Source organism: Podarcis erhardii (assembly GCF_964252035.2).
Source record: "Podarcis erhardii genome assembly, chromosome: 5".
Lineage (NCBI taxonomy): Eukaryota > Metazoa > Chordata > Lepidosauria > Squamata > Lacertidae > Podarcis > Podarcis erhardii.
Window position 1 is genome coordinate 50,289,167 of NC_138509.1, and position 21,045 is coordinate 50,310,211.

General features: G+C 39.3%; 1 protein-coding gene across 3 annotated transcripts in view; it reads right to left on the reverse strand.

Annotated features, from left to right (window-relative positions):
- Positions 1-21,045, reverse strand: part of ATRNL1 (attractin like 1) — a 514,893-nt gene that overhangs the window by 313,475 nt on the left and 180,373 nt on the right. For all 3 annotated transcript variants that reach the window (XM_081863641.1, XM_081863642.1, XM_081863643.1), the window contains exon 21: positions 17,236-17,288. In XM_081863641.1, the coding sequence (XP_081719767.1) occupies positions 17,236-17,288 (53 nt within the window). The remainder of the gene's footprint in view (positions 1-17,235; positions 17,289-21,045) is intronic.

The window sequence follows — 21,045 nt, forward strand, 5'->3', positions numbered from 1 at the left end:
ACCAGTGGGAGGACACCACTGCCTCCAGCCTCCACCTGCTTAGTAAGCCACTACAGCAGTTGCTTAAATCGAAAGTGACCATTTTTCAAAAGTGTGGTTAGCAGTACTCAACTTTGCAAAGAACAGAGTACCACGCTGAACAAGCAATTTCAGCATAAGGGTGCAGGTTGTTTAAATGGCACATAAAGTCTTGATGCACGATATAGAGAGAAGGTCAACACATCCACACATTTAATAACTGTTTTGTGAAGAGCTTCCCTTTCCTTAACAAATTGCATTGTCATTAAAAATATTTATGAACAGTAACATACAGAATTAAGACTCAGAGCAGGGATAGGGAATCTGCAGCCCTCTCACATGCTCCTGGATGCCAACCTCCATCAGCCCCAAGGTCACAGAAGACAGGAGTGGTAATACAATTTTGAATTGTATAGATTGCATTCATCATCCAAAAGAAAGCTTCTAAAGGACCAGTATTACAAAATATATTTGTGCTATTTTTGCTCACTTGTTTAATAAGAACAACATTGTAACATGTGTTTCATCCATTTTTAAAATTCTTTTTAGGAGACTTTCTAGTATTAAACAATGCATGTCATTATCAAACTATTGTATATATATATTTCTTTTGCAAGCTGTACACTGTTCAGATGTTGTCTTTTATTTTTGCTAAGTTATTTGAATACAAACTAGTCAGATCCATTTATGTTTCCAGAAGTGTGACTTTCATGATAGTGCTGTTAGCAACCATACAGAATGTATCTGCAGACAAAACATGCCAGAATTGTTTATTATAATACCGCTGCCAAAGCTGTTTCAAATTGGCATAACTTATTTTTCTTAAGTGCTTAGGTCTATAACAGGCTGGGCTAAAAGTGAAGTTGTTTTGAACAACTGATATAAACTATTTTAATGTCATCCATGGTATATGGGATTCTCGTAGTTAGACTGCTTGATTTTGTATGCAGGTGTTACTGGACTCCAACTCCCATCATCCCTGCCCACTGACTACGCTATATAGGACTAAGAAGCTGCAGTCCCAGAGTCCACACCTGTTCCATTGGAGAAATAATCCCCATTCATCACACGCAAACATTCCACACCCAATGATATGAGTAGGTTCCAAATGCTTCACCTCTGATTTAGTTGGGATCATCTTCAGTCCAATGATCTCATCTATCTGACCCCCACTTTCAGACACTGATTTACAGCAGACACTGAAATATAAAGCTGGTTATCAGAATATTGATAGTAACTCACTCCAAAAGCTATGGTGTTAACCAGCCGTTTCATATAGATGTTCATCAGAGGAATTCATTCCATGAATTCTGTTTAACACTATAATCTAAACTCTAAGAAGCCATAGTGTCATCTCCAATGATACCCTATTAAAATAAATTGAGAGCCAGCAAACCTAAACTTCAACTGGTAAATGGAGATAACAATACCAAGAGAGGGTCATATACTCTCTGAATAACAAGATAAATTGGGGTGATGAAGATCATGATCTCACATTCCTGAACTGGATCAAGTCTCAAGGTAAATCAGGGATCCCCCTTAGCTTCCAAGTTGTTTGTAGTCTTGGGTGTTTTGTTTTTTTAAAGAAAGATAAAATTCATGACACATCCCTCCTTTCTTTCCTGTGAAACAAAACCAATTCAACTGTGGATATGCCCAGAGCTTGAGACAGAAGAGGAAGGAGAGGTGGGAGGACCTTGTGTTTTGACTGAAAGGTTTAGCTTTTAATCACGCTGAATTATATTCCAAAACCACCCCAATCAGCAAAATTTTGGGGGAGGCATATTAAAGTAAATGTACTGAGTTGTTCTTCATGTGAAGTCTTCTTCTCCAAGCTTTGGCTGTGAGAGTAGTGTGTAAAGGGTAAAATTATACTACAGCAGTACCTCAGGTTAAGAACTTATTTTGTTCTGGAGGTCTGTTCTTAACCTGAAACTGTTCTTAACCTGAGGTACCACTTTAGCTAATGGGGCCTCCTAATGCCACCGTGCCGCCGCTGCATGATTTCTGTTCTCATCCTGAAGCAAAGTTCTTACCCCAAGGTACTATTTCTGGGTTAGCCAAGTCTGTAACCTGAAGCGTCTGTAACCTGAAGCATCTGTAACCCGAGGTACCACTGTATTAGGGTGACCTGCTTCCTGGTTTAATTCTAGCTTTAGAGTTGCCTGAAAATGAAACCACTGGTATGACTAAGAGATTTCATTTATGTTTTTGCAGTCCTCTCCCTTTCTGCTATTCTGCCTGGCAACAATCCACATTTCCCACCCACCTACTCACTGAAAAACTCACTCTCTCAAACTCAGTTCCTTGTGTGGGTAAGAGGGATTCTTTTATCCTTATACAAAAGGCTTGTATTTTAAAAGCATGTTTGCCCTTAGCAAGTTATACCAACAGTTCAACAGATGCAATTACACAGTTTAACCCCAAATACTCCAGTAGTTGCCACTACACCCTCACTTCCTATTAATCTTTGCTTCTGCAACAATTTATCAACTTCCTTTTATAACCTACCGTAAGTTAATGCTAACACCTGTTCTTTGCTTGCTCAAGTTTTAACACTGAAAAAAATGTCTTTATTGAAAGAACAGCCACAGTGGGAAAGGATTGAAACAGTCTAGGAGGGGAGATATGCTTTAGGGTTGTTTTATGCAGGTGAAAATCTTCAAGGAGGAGATCATTTGTGTTTCTTGCCCAATTACTGCAGCTAGCTAATAGTAAGAGAACTGTTGATTCTGTGATGCCTTGTCACTTCTTGGGCAATGCAAAGAGATACAGTTTGTTTGAACGTCAGTGAGCCAAATCTTGGTTTATTTAACAAGTCATAGTCAAAAACAACCATGGCTTATTGTTATGTTCAAACCAGGACGATATCCGATATAATGCTTGCCGGATCAGCTAAGAATAGCACACCAGCAAGATTCCCAATCTGTACCTAGAACCATACACAATGTTCACAAAATCAGGGTCAAATACTTTTTGCAACGGATATCTGCAACAGGATAATATCTGGGGTAAAATAAAAGCTACTCTACCCACTGACTTTCATGCTGGGCTTGATCCTGGACAGAACTTGATACCTGTTTTTAACCTTTTTTACCTGTTACGAGTATTTGTACAATGTAGATGCAGTACATCACAGAGCATTGCCGAAGTTCATTGCCATATCTTTGGTGCACTTGTCCTTTCAACTATTACATTTTTTATATGGCTTTCCTACTGAAGGGCCCTCTAATTGCTATTGCCCCACATCAGGCTCATAAATATTTCATCTTAACAAAGCATATTTTTTCTTCTTCCCCACAGTTCTTTGCATTAAACAAATACCTTGTTTTATTTTACAATGGGGGAGTTGGACAAAAAATATTGCTGGACAAGCTTCCAGCAATTAATTTATTACAATACATCTGTCCTCTGTTCACAACAGACTAAAGTAATTTTGAATTTTATGTTTTTAATATACACCACTCTGGGATCTATCTGCAGATGAAGGGCGGTAGATAAAACAAATTAATAATGACAACATCAACAACAACAACAGAGCCATGAGGCAGTTACAGATAGGTAGCCGTGTTGGTCTGTCATGGTCAAAACAAAATAAAAAAATTCATTCCAGTAGCACCTTAAAGACCAACTGAGTTAGTTCTAGGTATGAGCTTTCGTGTGCATGCACACTTCTTCAGATATCTGAAGAAGTGTGCATGCACACGAAAGCTCATACCTAGAACTAACTCAGTTGGTCTTTAAGGTGCTACTGGAATGAATTTTTTTATTTTGTTTAGAGCCATGAGGAATAGCCTCAGTAGAAAATGATTTCTAGCTTCCCGTGATTGCTGAAGGTACACCTCTTTGCCCTGGCTTTTGACACAGATGTATATTCTTAGGATCCTCCTTATTTCTGTAATTGTAAGCTGTTTTAAATATTGTGTTTTAAAAGCTTTTGCAGATGACCTAGTTTTGACCCTGCAGGAGCCAGAATCTAGTACGAAAAGAGTATTACAATTGATTCAGGACTTTGGTCGGGTGGCGGGATTTAAATTAAACAAACAGAAAACCAAGGTGCTGGGAAAAAATTTGACAGACATAGAGTCAGAACGGTTTCAGAGAGAAACAGAACTAACTATGGTTAAAAAGGTAAAGTACCTAGGGGTAAACATAACAGCAAAAAACCTGAGTCTATTCAAGGATAACTATGAAAAATGTTGGTCTGAAATTAAGAGAGACTTGGATAGTTGGACAAAATTGAAGCTTTCTTTGTTAGGCCGAATTGCTGCTATTAAGATGAATGTATTGCCAAAAATGTTGTTTTTGTTTCAAACATTACAGATTGTGGACAAAACGGAGTGCTTCCGGAAGTGGCAGAAAGATATATCTAAATTTGTCTGGCAGGGCAAAAAGCCCAGAATTAAGTTTAAGATATTAACAGATGCGAAAGAAAGAGGGGGCTTTGCCCTGCCGGACTTAAAGTTGTACTATGAAGCCGCAGCTTTCTGCTGGCTAAAAGACTGGCTACTTCTCGAAGACACTGACGTGCTGGACCTGGAAGGTTTTAACAATGCTTTTGGTTGGCATGCATACTTATGGTATGACAAAGTTAAGATCAATAAGGCCTTTAAGAACCATATTGTCAGGAAAGCAGTGTTTAATGTCTGGACAAAATATAAAGACTTATTGGAAAATAAAACCCCAAGGTGGCTTTCACCTCTGGAGGCTAAGGCCCGAAAAAGACTCAATATGGAGGCCAAATGGCCAAAATATTGGGAAATATTAGAAAAAGATGGAGACAATTGGAAATTGCAGAGTTTGGAGAAAATGAAGGATAAGGTGCGAGACTGGTTACATTATGCTCAGATTAAAGAAGTTTTTAAAAATGACAAAAAGTTAGGGTTCCAGGTGGAGAAATCAAAGTTAGAAACAGAATTGTTAGAACCAAAGACCAAGGTACTATCTAGAATGTATAACTTGCTGCTAAAATGGAATACACAAGACGAAATAGTTAAATCGGCTATGATAAAATGGGCACAGGACATTGGGCATAACATTATGTTTGAGGACTGGGAAAGGTTGTGGACCACTGGGCTGAACTTCACCGCATGTAATGCTCTGAAGGAAAATGTTATGAAAATGATATATAGATGGTACATGACCCCAGTTAAACTTGCCAAAATATACCATTCGTCTGATAATAAATGTTGGAAATGTAAAGAAAATGAAGGAACATTCTTTCACCTCTGGTGGACATGCCCTAAGGTGAAGGTCTTCTGGGAAATGATATATAATGAGCTGAAAAAGGTATTTAAGTATACCTTCACAAAGAAACCAGAGGCCTTCCTTCTGGGTATTGTCGGCCAGAAGGTGTTAAAGAAGGATCGAACATTTTTTATGTATGCAACAACGGCAGCAAGGATTCTCATCGCAAAAAACTGGAAAACTCAAGATCTACCCACACTGGAAGAGTGGCAGATGCAGCTGATGGACTATATGCAACTGGCCGAGATGACTGGCAGAATCCGTGATCTGGGAGAAGAGAAGATGGAGGAAGACTGGGAGAAATTCAAGATGTATCTACAAAAACATTGTAATTTGGTTGAATGTTAAGAAGGATGCTAGATTATAAAAAATTGGCCACCACTAAACCAGATTTAAATTTGATGATAAGTGAGACTAAAGAAAATATAAAATTTTTTGGAAGAAGTGCTAGATTATATTTGAATGAGTGGACATGAGATTGTAAACAAGTTGATAATTTGTTTGGAAAAAAATTTTAACGATGTAAATGGGAGCGGGAGACGTGAGGGAGTCCAAAGAAGTGATGAAATTGTTGTGATAGAAATAAGATCGTTTATTATTTGTGCATTTATATTTAAAAACTTTAATAAATATTTATAAAAAAAAATAAAAATAAATATTGTGTTTTAATGTTGTCAACCACCTGGGACCTTAGGATGAAGGACAGGTAATAAATTTAACAACAACCCTAATTTAGTTCTACTATTTGAAATTCCTTAAATAGTAATAGGTCTTGAATTATATTCATGTATGCAAAAGTGTGAAACAAAGCAACATGAACAGAGCAAGAAAACTGGGTTTGAAAGAAATATGGTAGAAATGAATATTTATGGCAAAATTGCTTTGGTTTGTGGTGGGGAATGGAAGGACAAATTGATATTCAGAATGTGGGAAATTACACTGGGAAGATCTTGAAAATACATTAATATAAATTCTGAAGGGTACCTTGGAGGGAAATAGATCAGTAGTAGTAGTAGTAGTACTAGTAGTAGCTGTTGTTGTTAAAATTGTATATAATATATAATTGTATATAAAATTGTATAATAGGGGTTTAGAAATGATAAAATGATAAACAACTCCAGGCACGCCTGGAAGAAGCGGACCATTTGGATCCCTTCCAGTCGGGATTCAGGCCTCATCATGGGACTGAAACTGCCTTGGTCGCACTGGTTGATGATCTCCGGCGGGCTAGGGACAAAGGTGAGAGCTGTTTCCTAGTTCTGCTGGATCTCTCAGCGGCGTTTGATACCATCGACCATGACATCCTTCTGGACCGTCTTGAGGGGCTGGGAGCTGGGGGCACTGTCATACAGTGGTTCCGCTCCTTCCTCCTGGGCCGTGTTCAGAAAGTGGTGGTGGGGGATGAGTGTTCAGACCCCTGGCCGCTCACTTGTGGGGTGCCTCAGGGTTCTGTCCTCTCCCCCATGCTTTTCAACATCTACATGCAGCCGCTGGGAGGGATCATCAGGAGGTTTGGGCTGGGTGTTCATCAGTATGCAGATGATACCCAGCTCTACCTCTCTTTTAAATCAGAACCAGTGAAGGCGGTAAAGGTCCTGTGTGAGTGTCTGGAAGCGGTTGGAGGATGGATGGCGGCTAACAGATTGAGGCTGAATCCTGACAAGACAGAAGTACTGTTTTTGGGGGACAAGAGGCGGGCAGGTGTGGAGGATTCCCTGGTCCTGAATGGGGTAACTGTGCCCCTGAAGGACCAGGTGCGCAGCCTGGGAGTCATTTTGGACTCACAGCTGTCCATGGAGGCACAGGTCAAATCTGTATCCAGGGCAGCTGTTTACCAGCTCCATCTGGTACGTAGGCTGAGACCCTATCTGCCTGCGGTCTGTCTCACCAGAGTGGTACATGCTCTGGTTATCTCCCGCTTGGACTACTGCAATGCGCTCTACGTGGGGCTACCTTTGAAGGTGACCCGGAAACTACAACTAATCCAGAATGCGGCAGCTAGACTGGTGACTGGGAGCGGCCGCCGAGACCATATAACACCGGTCTTGAAAGACCTACATTGGCTCCCAGTACGTTTCCGAGCACAATTCAAAGTGTTGGTGCTGACCTTTAAAGCCCTAAATGGCCTCGGTCCAGTATATCTGAAGGAGCGTCTCCTCCCCCATCGTTCTGCCCGGACACTGAGGTCCAGCTCCGAGGGCCTTCTGGCGGTTCCCTCACTGCGAGAGGCCAAGTTGCAGGGAACCAGGCAGAGGGCCTTCTCGGTGGTGGCGCCCGCCCTGTGGAATGCCCTCCCATCGGATGTCAAGGCGATGGACAACTACCTGACATTCAGAAGACATCTGAAGGCAGCCCTGTTCAGGGAAGTTTTTAATATGTGACATTTTAGTGTATTTTTTATCTCTGTTGGAAGCCGCCCAGAGTGGCTGGGGAAACCCAGCCAGATGGGCGGGGTACAAATAATAAATTATTATTATTATTATTATTATTATTATTATTATTATTATTATTATTAAATGGGTTTGGTTGTTGCTGAAGAATTTAAGAAGCATTCTTTGGGGTCAGATCAAAGTGCTTCTCGTAAAGCCTTTGTGAGAGTTCAAACCGAATATTCACAAAATACCTGTCTCTGTTATGATCTCCCTTGCCTCAAGGCCCAAAAGATGCAGCAGAACCCCAGAGAAGTTGTCTTTTCCCAGCAGGGAATGGGACTATGTATCAGAATCTCCAGTGAGAAACTGATACTATACACACCATTCCTGGCAAGATGACAGCCTAAGGACACCCCGAAGTAAAAAACTGCAAACTAGAAAAAACTGCAGAACAAAAATTTCTAAATAAGGCTATGGTTATTTTTGTCTAACACCATCATTATGTTATATCACATTTTGTGGATAAACCATCTGCTAAATCTATTATTTCCTACATATTATATTGCTACTCTAATTCAAGATGCAATTTGTTCCACTAGCCATCCTTAAATACTATGGAGATTTTTAGACAGCTTTTATTCCTAGATTACCAAATATTGAAAGTACAATGACAGTTTGTGGTGATCATCACTACTACATTTAACAGTAATAAAAATAGCCTCAATCTGCAAAGTCAATTAGTGTCAGATATAATTGCTGAAGCTCATTACTCCAAGTCAAGCATGACAGCTTTACAATTACAGTAGGTATTTAGTTTAAACAAATGGTGTCCCAAAAGAAAACTAGCAATAAAAAGCCAGTAGCAGAAAATCAAATTGCTAGGCCGTATCTTACACTTCACCCAAATTATTTGTGGTAGGGTTTTTTTGCCTCTGAAACCTGCCATTTTTTTTTAGATCTTGATTGGAAATTTCAACTTCATTGATTATAAGCAATTTCTGCTAATGCATACTAATATTATTTTAGAATATAAACTAATGTCCACAAAACATTGTGAATATAACAAGCTATTTAAGTATAGTAAGGCTGCCACCTAGTGCTGGATAACACTTTCTACTGCTCTTTACTAACTAATGTTTAAAGTAAAAAATTAAATACTTTTTTACATTAAAAAATGTGGCATTAAATACACGTGATTACTTAGAAATTATATGTGTGCAAATGTATATTTGAAAGGAGCAGAATGCATTCTCTTAAGTATAAAAAGTATCTTTGTACAACAAGGTTTACTCATTTTAATACCTTTCAGAGTGGAGGAAAACGAATTTAATTACTATATAGATATATACATACAAATAATCTAGTAACATAATTAGGAGTGTTGTTCTCCACAGCTTGGTTTGGGGGTGCCCATGAATATTTCCACACTTGAATCAGAGTTCTCATTTGTTAATCCCAATCACTCTCCTCCACTGCCCTTTCATATAGGCAGTTACTGCAGTCACTATGTGGATACCTTGTTGTTCATCTGGTGACTAGGAAATAGCTCCAAGACATAACCCACCTTCTACAGCCACTAGATTTCTAGGGTGGTGGCATATCATTGAACACAGAATCACTTGCCAAAAAACAAAAAGAAAAGAAAACCCAATACAGTCATACCTCGGGTTACAGACGCTTCAGGTTGCGCTTTTTCGGGTTGTGGACCGCCGAAACCTGGAAGTACCGGAATGGGTTACTTCCGGGTTTCGGCAGTCGCGCATGTGCAGAAGTACTAAATCATTATTTGCGCATGCGCAGACGCACCAAATCGCAACCCACGTGTGCGCAGACGCGCCGCTGCGGGTTGCGAACGTGCATCCCGCATGGATCACATTCGCAACCCGAGCGTCCACTGTACTATTTTGGAGAGTTGTTACATGAAGATGACTCTGTGACAAGATTCCTCTTAGCCATTGCTCCCAAGATGAAGAAGTAAACACTTGACATTGTGGGGAAACAGAATAAAACAATTTCTTAGTGAACAGGAGTGATTAATTTTAAGGATACCAAATACCAGTAGCTCCTCCAAAAGTGGTAAAACAAAGCAATAACAAGAGAATGAAAAGCAGTCATGAGGCCACACCACAAAACACATACAGTTCAAGGCCTTCTCCCCACAAGGGTTTGGTGGCACTGACTCCAGGAACAGTTCTGACACCACCACAGGGTCTAGAGATGCAGGGCCCCTGAATGGAGCTCTTCCTCCAATCCAGTTCACGTTCGATGGTACCTCCTGGACCAGAATCGCCTGTGAAGCCACTACCCTCATCTGAAAGGCCCTTCCAATCTTCACCTCCAACCTGGCACAAACAACACACCCAGCTAGTCAAGCAGAGCAGTTACTGAGTGCAAGATTTCAGGCATCAAGACAAGCCTTTTATAAACATTTTTATCCATCCCAGATGGGCAGAGTCAGGGGCAGTTCGTCAGTCCAGACCACATCAGGATATTGAGGGTTATCTGGGCTATAGGCTTTGTTAGGAACAAGTGGTCACATCAAAGCCATCTAAGGTCCTGCCACCTCTTTGCCCTTGTGGAGTTACAAGGCCATTATCAGTGAAACTAAGATACTGTCTGATAACAGCTATTCCTGAGAAATATTTAAATTTGTTCAGGGCCTATAAAAATATATGAAAGAATAGGAGGGGGTTTAATGGTATATATAAAGGGGTCATAATCTGAACTGAACGCAGGTCGACGTTTGGATGAGGACTATATCTTCAAATCTAAAATGTCAGTTCCTGTGATAAAGCATCGTTCTTTGTAGCTCAACAGCTCTCACATTCAGGGAAGGCAAGAAATATATCTGAAGAGAATGTTATCGACACTGCTTGGAAATTGCCATCTCTTAATTTGGTTATATGTTCCATAATTATAGAGAAAGGTGTTAAGCCTCTACACGAGTCAAGTTCACAAAACATTAGCCCATCTTTTCTGTTTCCCAAACACTAGTGGTCCAGTTTTTACTTGGCTCACTAAACAATTGTTAACTCAAACATCTTTTTTTCTGAAAAATATAATTATTAATGATGTTGTGCTCTCACCATTTAGCTTAAATATGATTTGTTAAAACCACAATGGTGGCACCAGAGCCAACCAATTTTGCCTATCACTTAAAAACCATCTGTTTCTACAACTTATTCACTTATACCCAGGAGCACAGATTCTGAAACCGCATGCATTGCAGATGCTGATATATGAAGTACTAATCCAAAAATTTGGATGCTTCTTTTATGATCTAGGATCCATCAACATCTATAATTTTGGCAGTTACTAAAACAAAAGAAGAATAAATACACTGTGACAAAATACTGCATTTGCAGCCTGTCTTGGCTCATAAAACTATCATTTGCATCCAGTCAGAATTCACACATATGTGCCAAATCAATTTGTTCACTAGTCACTAAATATAATGTTGGCCTAAATCAAAATGGCTTGGGATATGTAATATGAATGTATAAAACATTTTATGTATACAAATACCAGATATTTAGTGTGCACATATAGAGATCAAAGAGAAAACCAAAACATCCAGCAATTTGTACCATCTGTATTTTCTTACTACACATTTACCAGTATTTCGACCTTGCTTTATATAGAGTTGTTTAGTCCAATGAGTGCCTAGAATACAATCCTAACTTCCATTGTTGTTGTTGTTGTTTAGTCGTGTCCGACTCTTTGTGACCCCATGGACCAGAGCACACCAGGCACTCCTGTCTTCCACTGCCTCCCGCAGTTTGGTCAAACTCATGCTAGTAGCTTCGATAACACTGTCCAACCATCTCATCTTCTGTCGTCCCCTTCTCCTTGTGCCCTCAATCTTTCCCAACATCTGGGTCTTTTCCAGGGAGTCTTCTCTTCTCATGAGGTGGCCAAAGTATTGGAGCCTCAGCTTCAGGATCTGTCCTTCCAGGGAGCACTCAGGGCTGATTTCCTTAAGAATGGATAGGTTTGATCTTCTTGCAGTCGAAGGGACTCTCAAGAGTCTCCTCCAACACCATAATTCAAAAGCATCAATTCTTCGTCAATCAGCCTTCTTTATGGTCCAGCTCTCACTTCCATATATCACTACTGGGAAAACCATAGCTTTAATTATACAGGCCTTTGTTGGCAAGGTGATGTCTCTGCTTTTTAGGATGCTGTCTAGGTTTCTCATTGCTTTTCTCCCAAGATAACTCACATTAGTTTAATTCAAACATCAATGGTGAAAAAACATGTTGTATTCCAAATCATTATCACATCACTTATTTTTGTATTTTGTTTTTAATATTGGCAAACAATTAATTTCAGTAGACTAGAGTATATAAAAACCAGCGCACAACAAATGTCTACTTACTGTGATAAAAAGGGTCAATTAATTTTTCAGTTAAACACTATCAGTCATGATATGAATGATTTAAGCAAGCAAGATGCATTGAAACCAACTGCTCGACTGCTTTTTATATGCCGACCACTGCTTTACATTTCAAGTGCCCAGTTGAGGAATGAGAAATCATAATATTCTTAATAGTATTCTTGGTATCATGAAATGTGACACACTTGGTGGGGTAGTTGGACTATTATGAGAGCTACAAAGTTTATCCTTCAAACATCTTCCAAAACTGATTTTTAAACAGTAGCTTCAGTTTTCATAGCTTGTCATTTTCCTTTCTTAATTGTGAAATCATGGCATGACAATGACATCATTTGGTAAAAGATTCCATAATTCTATATACTAATCGCAGATTCTTTCTGGAAGTTTCAGTTCTTATGCAACCAAAACAGCACCATCCATGCACATGAGTGTGGGATCAGTAGGTTTGAGGGAATCCCAAGGTTTGCAGAAGTAAACACTTTATGAAAACCACACTAGAGGAGAATCCAAAAAATAGCCTAATGAGGAGTAATTGTGCTCAGTAGTCATATAAGTGTCTGAGGTGGGAGGAAAACCCAGAAAACTGGAGGCAATAAAACAAAATCTTCTGGCTGATTAGCTGGAATTCTGAACAGAAGTACTTCACACTGTAACATTTTGTTGCAGTAATATATTAGTGATGATTACCATCACAGTAAGTGCCACATTTTTAACATGTGGGGGGGAAATGTGCTGGTACTGCATACCCTTGATTACTCCCAGAAGGAAAGCATTGATTACATCAGTACCTGCTACTTATACACGTCAGGCTAATTATGGTGCTGGAGGAGACTCTTGAGAGCCCCTTCGACTGCAAGAAAATCAAACCTATCCATTCTTAAGGAAATCAGCCCTGAGTGCTCCCTGGAAGGACAGATCCTGAAGCTGAGGCTCCAATACTTTGGCCACCTCATGAGAAGAGAAGACTCCCTGGAAAAGACCCAGATGTTGGGAAAGATTGAGGGCACAAGGAGAAGGGGACGACAGAAGATGAGATGGTTGGACAGTGTTATCGAAGCTACTAGCATGAGTTTGACCAAACTGCGGGAGGCAGTGGAAGACAGGAGTGCCTGGCATGCTCTGGTCCATGGGGTCACAAAGAGTCAGACACAACTAAACAACAACAATTACTTACAGTTTTCTTCAATGCTGAATAATTTATTGCTTCTAATGTCTGCAGTATCTTACGTTTTCACATAATAATTACTTATCCACCTATTCTATCTACACATTTGTGCATGTATAGATTTCTCTCTCTCCCTTTCATGTGTCATTAGGAGCAATCCAGTCTCTTTACTTAGAAAAAAAGACACTCAATATCTTGGGAGATCAGTACAATAGAAAACTCCTCCAGAGTTGTATAGCTTTGCTATGGTATCAGTATTTACCAAATCCAAACAAACAAAAAATATTCCACAAACCATGAGTATTATGTGAAGTTGTTAGAACAGTTGAGAATCAACTCTCAATAAATGCATTCCTATCCGTTCTTCCTTTAAATTATATAGGCACCTCAAACTGCATCCATTCCCATGAGGATTTGTAACCTGAATAAACTGGTACCTGTGCAAAACACCACAAAATAAACTCCTACTTTATTTTATCGTTGATCTGCTTTATTTTCTATAAAATTTATAACCCACATTTTGAAGAAGTTCCTCCAAAAAAAAAGCTTCTGCATGTTCACACATATGGAAGATCATGAAACTGTTGTCCTAGAAGCTACTGAGATATTTGGCAAAAGTTAAGCAAAATTGCTCAACATGATGTATACCACAAATTTCCATTGCTTTCTAAAACTGCTTTATGCATTCAAGCAGGATGTACCTAAGATTTCACTTGAGTATTCACGCCTAAACACCTGATTGGTATTTGTAATTTAATTTAGAAGATTATTTAAGGGATGAGGATGTTTTGTTTTTTTCAAGGACCAACAGTTACTCATCAGTAAAGCAAAATTCTGTTTTCATGAGTTTAAGACAGAACTGTAGCATGTGATCAGCATAAATCTTTGTGACATAGCAAAATATAATTTAAAGGAAACATTGAGTGACTTTTTTGAGAAAGGGTTGTTTCAATGTCTGGACAGTTCAGCTGAAGGAAACAGATGGAGGGGGACACAGTGTCTCCAACAGCATGCTATTATTGCTTTGTGCAGTTATAAATTTTTGCAAATATCTGGATCCAGTCATGGCTAGTCAGTGATGCTGGCAAGGATGGATCATTGGTTCGACTTGTTCTGATTGCTTTTCCAGAAAGTACAGAACATTTGGCTGTACAAAGAAGCAATCCACGTGAACGTGAATAGGCAGAGACCATCCAATGAAATGCAATTGACCTCCATGAAATTCCTTGTAAAACTGCGGTTTTAAAACCTTTCACCAATGCTCTGTTTCTTTCAAGTTTTTAAAATCAATGTGAAAGTGAAAGGTGATTAAATTTTGGAATTTTACTAATCACATTTTAAAGCTGTCTGCATTTGCATTCATCACCATTACTTGTGGCTGCAAAGAAATACTTCCTTTTGTTTCTCTAGAATATCTCACAAGAAGTTTTAGAAATGTATGGAATGCTTGATTAAATTAAAATGGGTGCAGACAGGGGGTAAAACCTTCTCCCTTAACTCAAACCCTCATATGAATGCTTTTAGGGTTTCATTTGGTTTCAGAGAGCTTATAATACATGTTACTATTTCCCATTTTGTGTTAAATTGCAACATGAGTCACATGGGTGTGGGTGTGGGTCTTACTGCCAGCATGATGCTACTATAATTTCAATGAGCAGGCTAACATCATGTTCACTTTGCATTAAAGTGGATGTTAATAGCATACTCTTCTTGATGCTAAGGAACTTTTATTGATTGCCATGCACCATGGAACTTACACCAGTATCTACATGGATTAGGCACCAATTTTCAATTCCCTGCACCACCCATCAAAGCCACTGATCAGTAAAAGAGTTGAAGGCAATTCAAGATGAGTTAATAACACCAGAGACTAAAATCCCCCTGGTCCTAGAAATTAGCTGTTTCTAGAGAGTCATTTCTGAATCACTGCATATTATATAGAAAGGTATCATGCATTTCCTCACTCCGGGCAACTGATGGTTGACAAACTAGACTCCTCGGTGGCTTCAGTTGGTCAGCGTGCTCAACCCCTGCTCTAGGTACTTGCTCTTTCTCCAGCAATTGCCGCCTGAACTGTGGGTGTCTGTGCTCACTGAATGTACTGCAAAGACACATTAATGACCTCAGTACTAATCCATTAAGATCAAAGGGAGCATGTCCTTTTATTTCTATAGGACGGGGACTGCATCTCTACAAATGTGAACAGCTTCCCACAAAGTCTAGCATTAGGGAGCAACATGGAACAATTGGATAGAATATATTTCCTCACGTAATAAAAATTGTGTGCACGCACATATATGACCATATGCACTTGATAAACTTCATTATAATTATATATAAATTCATGGTTCCTCTTTTTTAAATGCTCCACTGCAGAAACTCTGGACCATTAAGTGAAAATTCTGGACCATTAAATTATCTGTGAATTGAAAAGTCACTCTTGATATAGAAACAAACAAACCAATTAGCCTGTCATCCTTAGGCACTTTAAAGCAGAGTGAAGAGCCCCCATTAAACCAATGAAGTCCATTCTAAGGGTTCCACCATTAAGGTATCCCCCGCCCCCCAGTGAAACTCAACATGCCTTTTCTTGCTGCCAGAGTACTAACACCAAGAGAACAAAGGATCTGGTTAATGAAGCATCAAGAGGGCATATAAACTAATGCAAGAATTCGGAATTTATTCACACTATTGGGTTAAGGTTAACAACTGGCATATGGTATCAGTGCAACACTACCAAATCTTTACATTATTTAAAAACCTGATAGAAGACAAATAGCTCTGGTTATTTAGAGGTGAAAGGCTATCTGGATATGGCACAATTTTTCTCAGGCAAAGAAGATTTATGAAACAGAGCTACTAGAAAACAATAATGAATAAGACCTTCCTTGTAGGTGTCCAGAACCCACAGTTCTGTTGGTGTCACATCTTGTTCATCACTTAAATTTGTCTACATTTATTTTTAGAGGGCAAAATAAATCTGCAGAAAACCAGAATATCTACAGAAAGAAAACAGATTCTGTGGCTATCACTGTTTAGACCTTATTGACATTCTCTAAACTATTTAACGCTGCTTAATTTACATACTTTACACAATATCTGGCTGATGCCTTGGTTTTCTTTTTAAACCTTTGTCCAAGTTTTGAATTTTATCTAACAAGCTTAAATAAAATTAACACAAACTACATACATCTGGCACTATTGTCATTTAATATAGCAAGACACAGAACATCTAGAAATTTAAAGCTATCTCTTACTACCTTTATAAACTCTAGGTCAGCATTAGCCTCATTGGTAGATGTGAGCCAGTTATTATTTCCCACTTTTATTCTATTTATACTGAGAACTATACTAATTTCACACACAGGGCAATCACAATAACAAATAAGGGCTTATCCATACTTACCTTTTGCTTTGCTCTTTCCAGGCACAGGTCTACATTTAAAAGCTCCACATTTGAGTGTGTGTGGTTTTTTGTTTTGTTTTTTCCCCAGAGCTTTTCCTTTGAAAACCTACTCTTTAGTGCTCAATCAGAGCAATCATCAATTTGGGTTTTCTACAGATTGCCATTTGCTCCGATTGAACTTTAAGGAGTGTGTTTTCATGGGGAAAGCTCCAGAGGCCCCCCCCAATGTGTTCAGACATGGAGCTTTAAAGCACAGACAGTGCCTGGGAAGAGTGGAGTAAGAGTAAGTATGGAAAAGCCCTAAGATAAAGATTCTGCTTTTCACAAGTGTCTCTTGCCCTTCCCTAGGAATTCAGATTCGCGTACATGAGACTATCCCTCAAAATCATCTTGCAATATGATTAGCCTGAGGGAAACTCACTTGTCCAAGCCTCAGCCAAACCAGAGACAGAATTAAACCCAGGTCTACTTAATTTCCAGATCCATTACTCCACGGTGCCATTGACTAATATATTACTAGATGAAATACACATCACAAATGAAATGATAACTAATGGACCTCAGTCAGGAGTTAACATGCATATTATTTAATGTGCAACATGAAAGGGCAATGAATTATACTAATACTTACAGTAGCATGTTCCCCTGAGTGGATTACCAAGGTATCTGTTTTCAGAATCACAACTGCAGAAGAGAAAAGAAATAATCTGAGCATTATCAAATAACATAGCTAATTAAACATTTTTTGTATGAATGCAATATTTTGGCAATTAAACTTACATAAGAATTTATTTAATTTCCCCCAGAAAATAAAGTGTGTTTTTTGTTATTATTTATTCCATCTATAGCGGCAGATGGGGCTCATCAACCTGACAAGGTAGTCAATCTAGCAGAAGAAAAACTCTTGAGAGATACCTTCAGAAGAAGAAAAGGCTAAAGAGTAAACCCTATACAAATCTAGAGTGGAATTCTTAAGATGGTTGGATGGTGCCTTGTCTGCCTCCTTCCAGCAACTCCTGCAGACAAGGTGATGCCAAAAGTAGTGCTCTGCTTTCCTTTGGACCACATCAATAAGGCTGAGAGGGGGTCTTATTTTGTCATCTGGGCAGCTCCAGGACCTCCATACACACTGCCCAGGCTTGTGCCCTGGGGAGGTCACTTTGGTGCTGCTAATGCAGTAGTTGGACTTCACCCCTGTAGGTGCACTCCATTGTCTCTCGAGACAGATGGATGCTAACAATTCATTTATATTCTGTCTTTCCTCCAAGGAGTGGAGCTTAAGTCGACATCCTTGCTTCTCACCCCCCTCCCCTTGAGGACTCACTCACAGCAACCCTTCCCCAGTGAACAGGGCCCAAACAGAAACACTGGCCGGTGGGAAAGTCTGCCCACCAAAGTGGCCGGCTTGGGGAATCCCCCAACTGTTGGCCAACTGCCCAATGTTGCTCCCTGTGCCACGCTGCAACCACTCCCCATCCCATCACTGTATGGGGATTTGAACATGAGGACTCCTGCCACTAACTATTGCAGCACACTGGCTCTCGCAACATTCATCTAATAATGGTGATTTAAAAGCTATATAAGCAAATACAATAAAGAACTACAATAGTCATCCACGCCGTATATAACAAAACCAGAAGCTAAAAGATCCCTCTCATGTAAGAAAGAATCTAGTAACTTGTACAGTACTACCTCGGGTTACATACACTAAAGGTTACATACGCTTCAGGTTACAGACTCCGCTAACCCAGAAATATTACCTCGGGTTAATAACTTTGCTTCAGGATGAGAACAGAAATCATGCAGCAGTGGCGCAGCGGCAGCAGGAGGCCCCATTAGCTAAAGTGGTGCTTCAGGTTAAGAACAGTTTCAGGTTAAGAACAGACCTCCGGAACGAATTAAGTTCTTAACCCGAGGTACTACTGTATTTCCTATTACAAAGCTGACTTTCCAGTTTAATTCACCTTCAGTACTCAAATACTGTCTTTTGACAAGAGGAGGTAAAAATGAAGAAAACATTTCATCTTAGCATCTGTCCTCGGAAAACTGATGGAAAGTATTGTTGAAGATAAAATAACTAAGCATACTGAAGAACAAGCCATGCTGAAGCAGAGCCACTGTAGATTTTGCAAGAGCCAGTCCTGTCTCACTATCCTATTAGAGTTCTTTGAAGCATACAGATACAGGTGATCCAGCTGACATAGCATACATGGACTTTAAAAAAGGCACCTCACTAAAGACTCCTGAGTCAGCTTAGCAGTCATGGAATGAGAGGAAAGGTCCTCTTGTGGATCAGGAATTGACAGCACAAAACAGAGAGTAAGAATATGGAAAGCAACTGAAAAAGTGTGGACGAGCCTTTAGTTACCACTGAAGCTGAAGCCCATCTGTTTGTGTCTTTGGGCAGGAAAGAGCTAAGCAAAAACATGCTTGCCTTGCATATGCACAACCTCATGGCCGATGCAGGTATGGGTGCCTTGGCTTATCCCAAAGTTTTAGAAGCATCCCACACTTAGGCCTCCAAGAATATGGAAATGCATAGAGGTGGGAAGGTGAATTTATCTCCATTTTCATTATGTACCTCTGTGTTGTTCATCTTAATACTGTACATCCCAATCAAATACATAGTATACTCATTTTATGCTAAAAGTATGTGAAAGATTAGCACAGAATGATTTTACGTAATAGCACAAAATATATAATCAGCGACATTTTTAAAATACAACCTGAATCTTTATTCAGGGTTTTTGTTATATGTTTAACTATTTTGTCTTCTATATGTCTCAAACAGCTCATTTGTTTATCTTCAAGGTTTGAAAAGGCAGCATAATAGTAAGTGAAGACTTCTATAGAATCAAGAAACCCCTAAATGAGCCCATTAGTGGGGCTATACTAGACTAAGAACTTTAAAGCCATTATACATCCTCCTTTACATTTCTTTACTTCGTAATGCCATCACTTATGATTAGAGTATACATATTTTATACAGCAAAATCAATTTGCTGGTAATAGCTCACTTTCACTGCAACAATAAACTTCAGTTGCACCAATTTTTTATTTTGCTATCTTCAGCTACAATACTTTAGCAACTGCAAATAATACATGATGTATTCCTTACATTTTGTTTGCAAAAATGAATGACAAATATTTGTTTTCATAGATATTTTGATAGTAGAATCTACACCATCTCTCAAACCTTTTTTTTTTTTTTTGGCAGAGATAACCCTCCCTCACCTCTGTTAAAAGATGAATACAAGCACAAACTAGCAGTCTCTCTACTTTTCCTTGCTTATATTGTGGAACTTCCATGATAGACAAGAATTGGTTTTGAAAATTTGTAGCTAGCAACAATATAGCGCACAGAATATATTCTCAATATCACATTCATCCATTCATTCATTCCCAAGTGAGCAGGAATACAACTCTTTCATTGTGTACATATGCTAGGCATATTCACCTGGTATCATCATCATTATCCTTTAAATGTCAAGTTGGTCCTGGTTTTTTGAGTTTTCAAAAGCAATTAACTGATCTATTTGTTTATTTCTGCTCTTTTACACGTTGTCTTGTTTATTTAGGAAATCTGTAAAAGTCCTCAAAGAGGCTAACAAAATGCATATAAAATACAGTAAAATACTCTTGTCAAAATACCGTCAATAAAAAGCTGCAAATACAAGACAAAACCTTGGATCTAAAGGTGTAGTTGCATGAACAGAAGTCATTTCCATTTGTGCAAAGAGGGTTCCCAATTTTCAGCAATTCCCCCTTTCTGCTGCAAAGCTCTTGCCTCATGCTCCACCAGCCTCCAAGAGCAGATTTTCAGGTTGTGCAGGTGACAGAAGAAAGGTGTCTCTCTCTCTCTCTCTCTCTCTCTCTCTCTCTGTGTGTGTGTGTGTGTGTGCGTGTAGCTAGCTCTTGAACAACACTTCATAGAACTCTACCACTGCCAGAATTTCTTCCAAAGTCACATTTCTGGAGCCAATTCAACATAAATTTGTAGCAGTAGCAGAATTAAAACTAATCAAATACCTCCGAAGATAGGAAGGCCCCCTTTCTGCTGAAGGCCCCTTCTGTTCAAATGGGTAGGAAATTGGCTCCAGAGCAAAATAATTAAACTCTGCCAGACTTGCTGTATTGTTGAGGTTGGGGACTGGCTATGCAGCTTTACTCACCTCCTAGACCTTGGCCACTAACTTACATTGCTACAGCACTTAGATTTTGATCTCACTGTCCAGACCCCAGAGCACCTAGCCCTGACACTCTGTTACAGGGTTAGAAGAAAAGCTCTAAAAATCCCAGCTGGGAAAGTGTACAGGTTCAGGGCTGCGGATAAGCACGTGGATAGGAAATTTAAAGACCAATTTCCCACACTATGCTGTTGACCTGCAGCACTTCCTCTCCATCACCACTTCCCTGTCCAGTTAGCACTTTAAGGCATTAT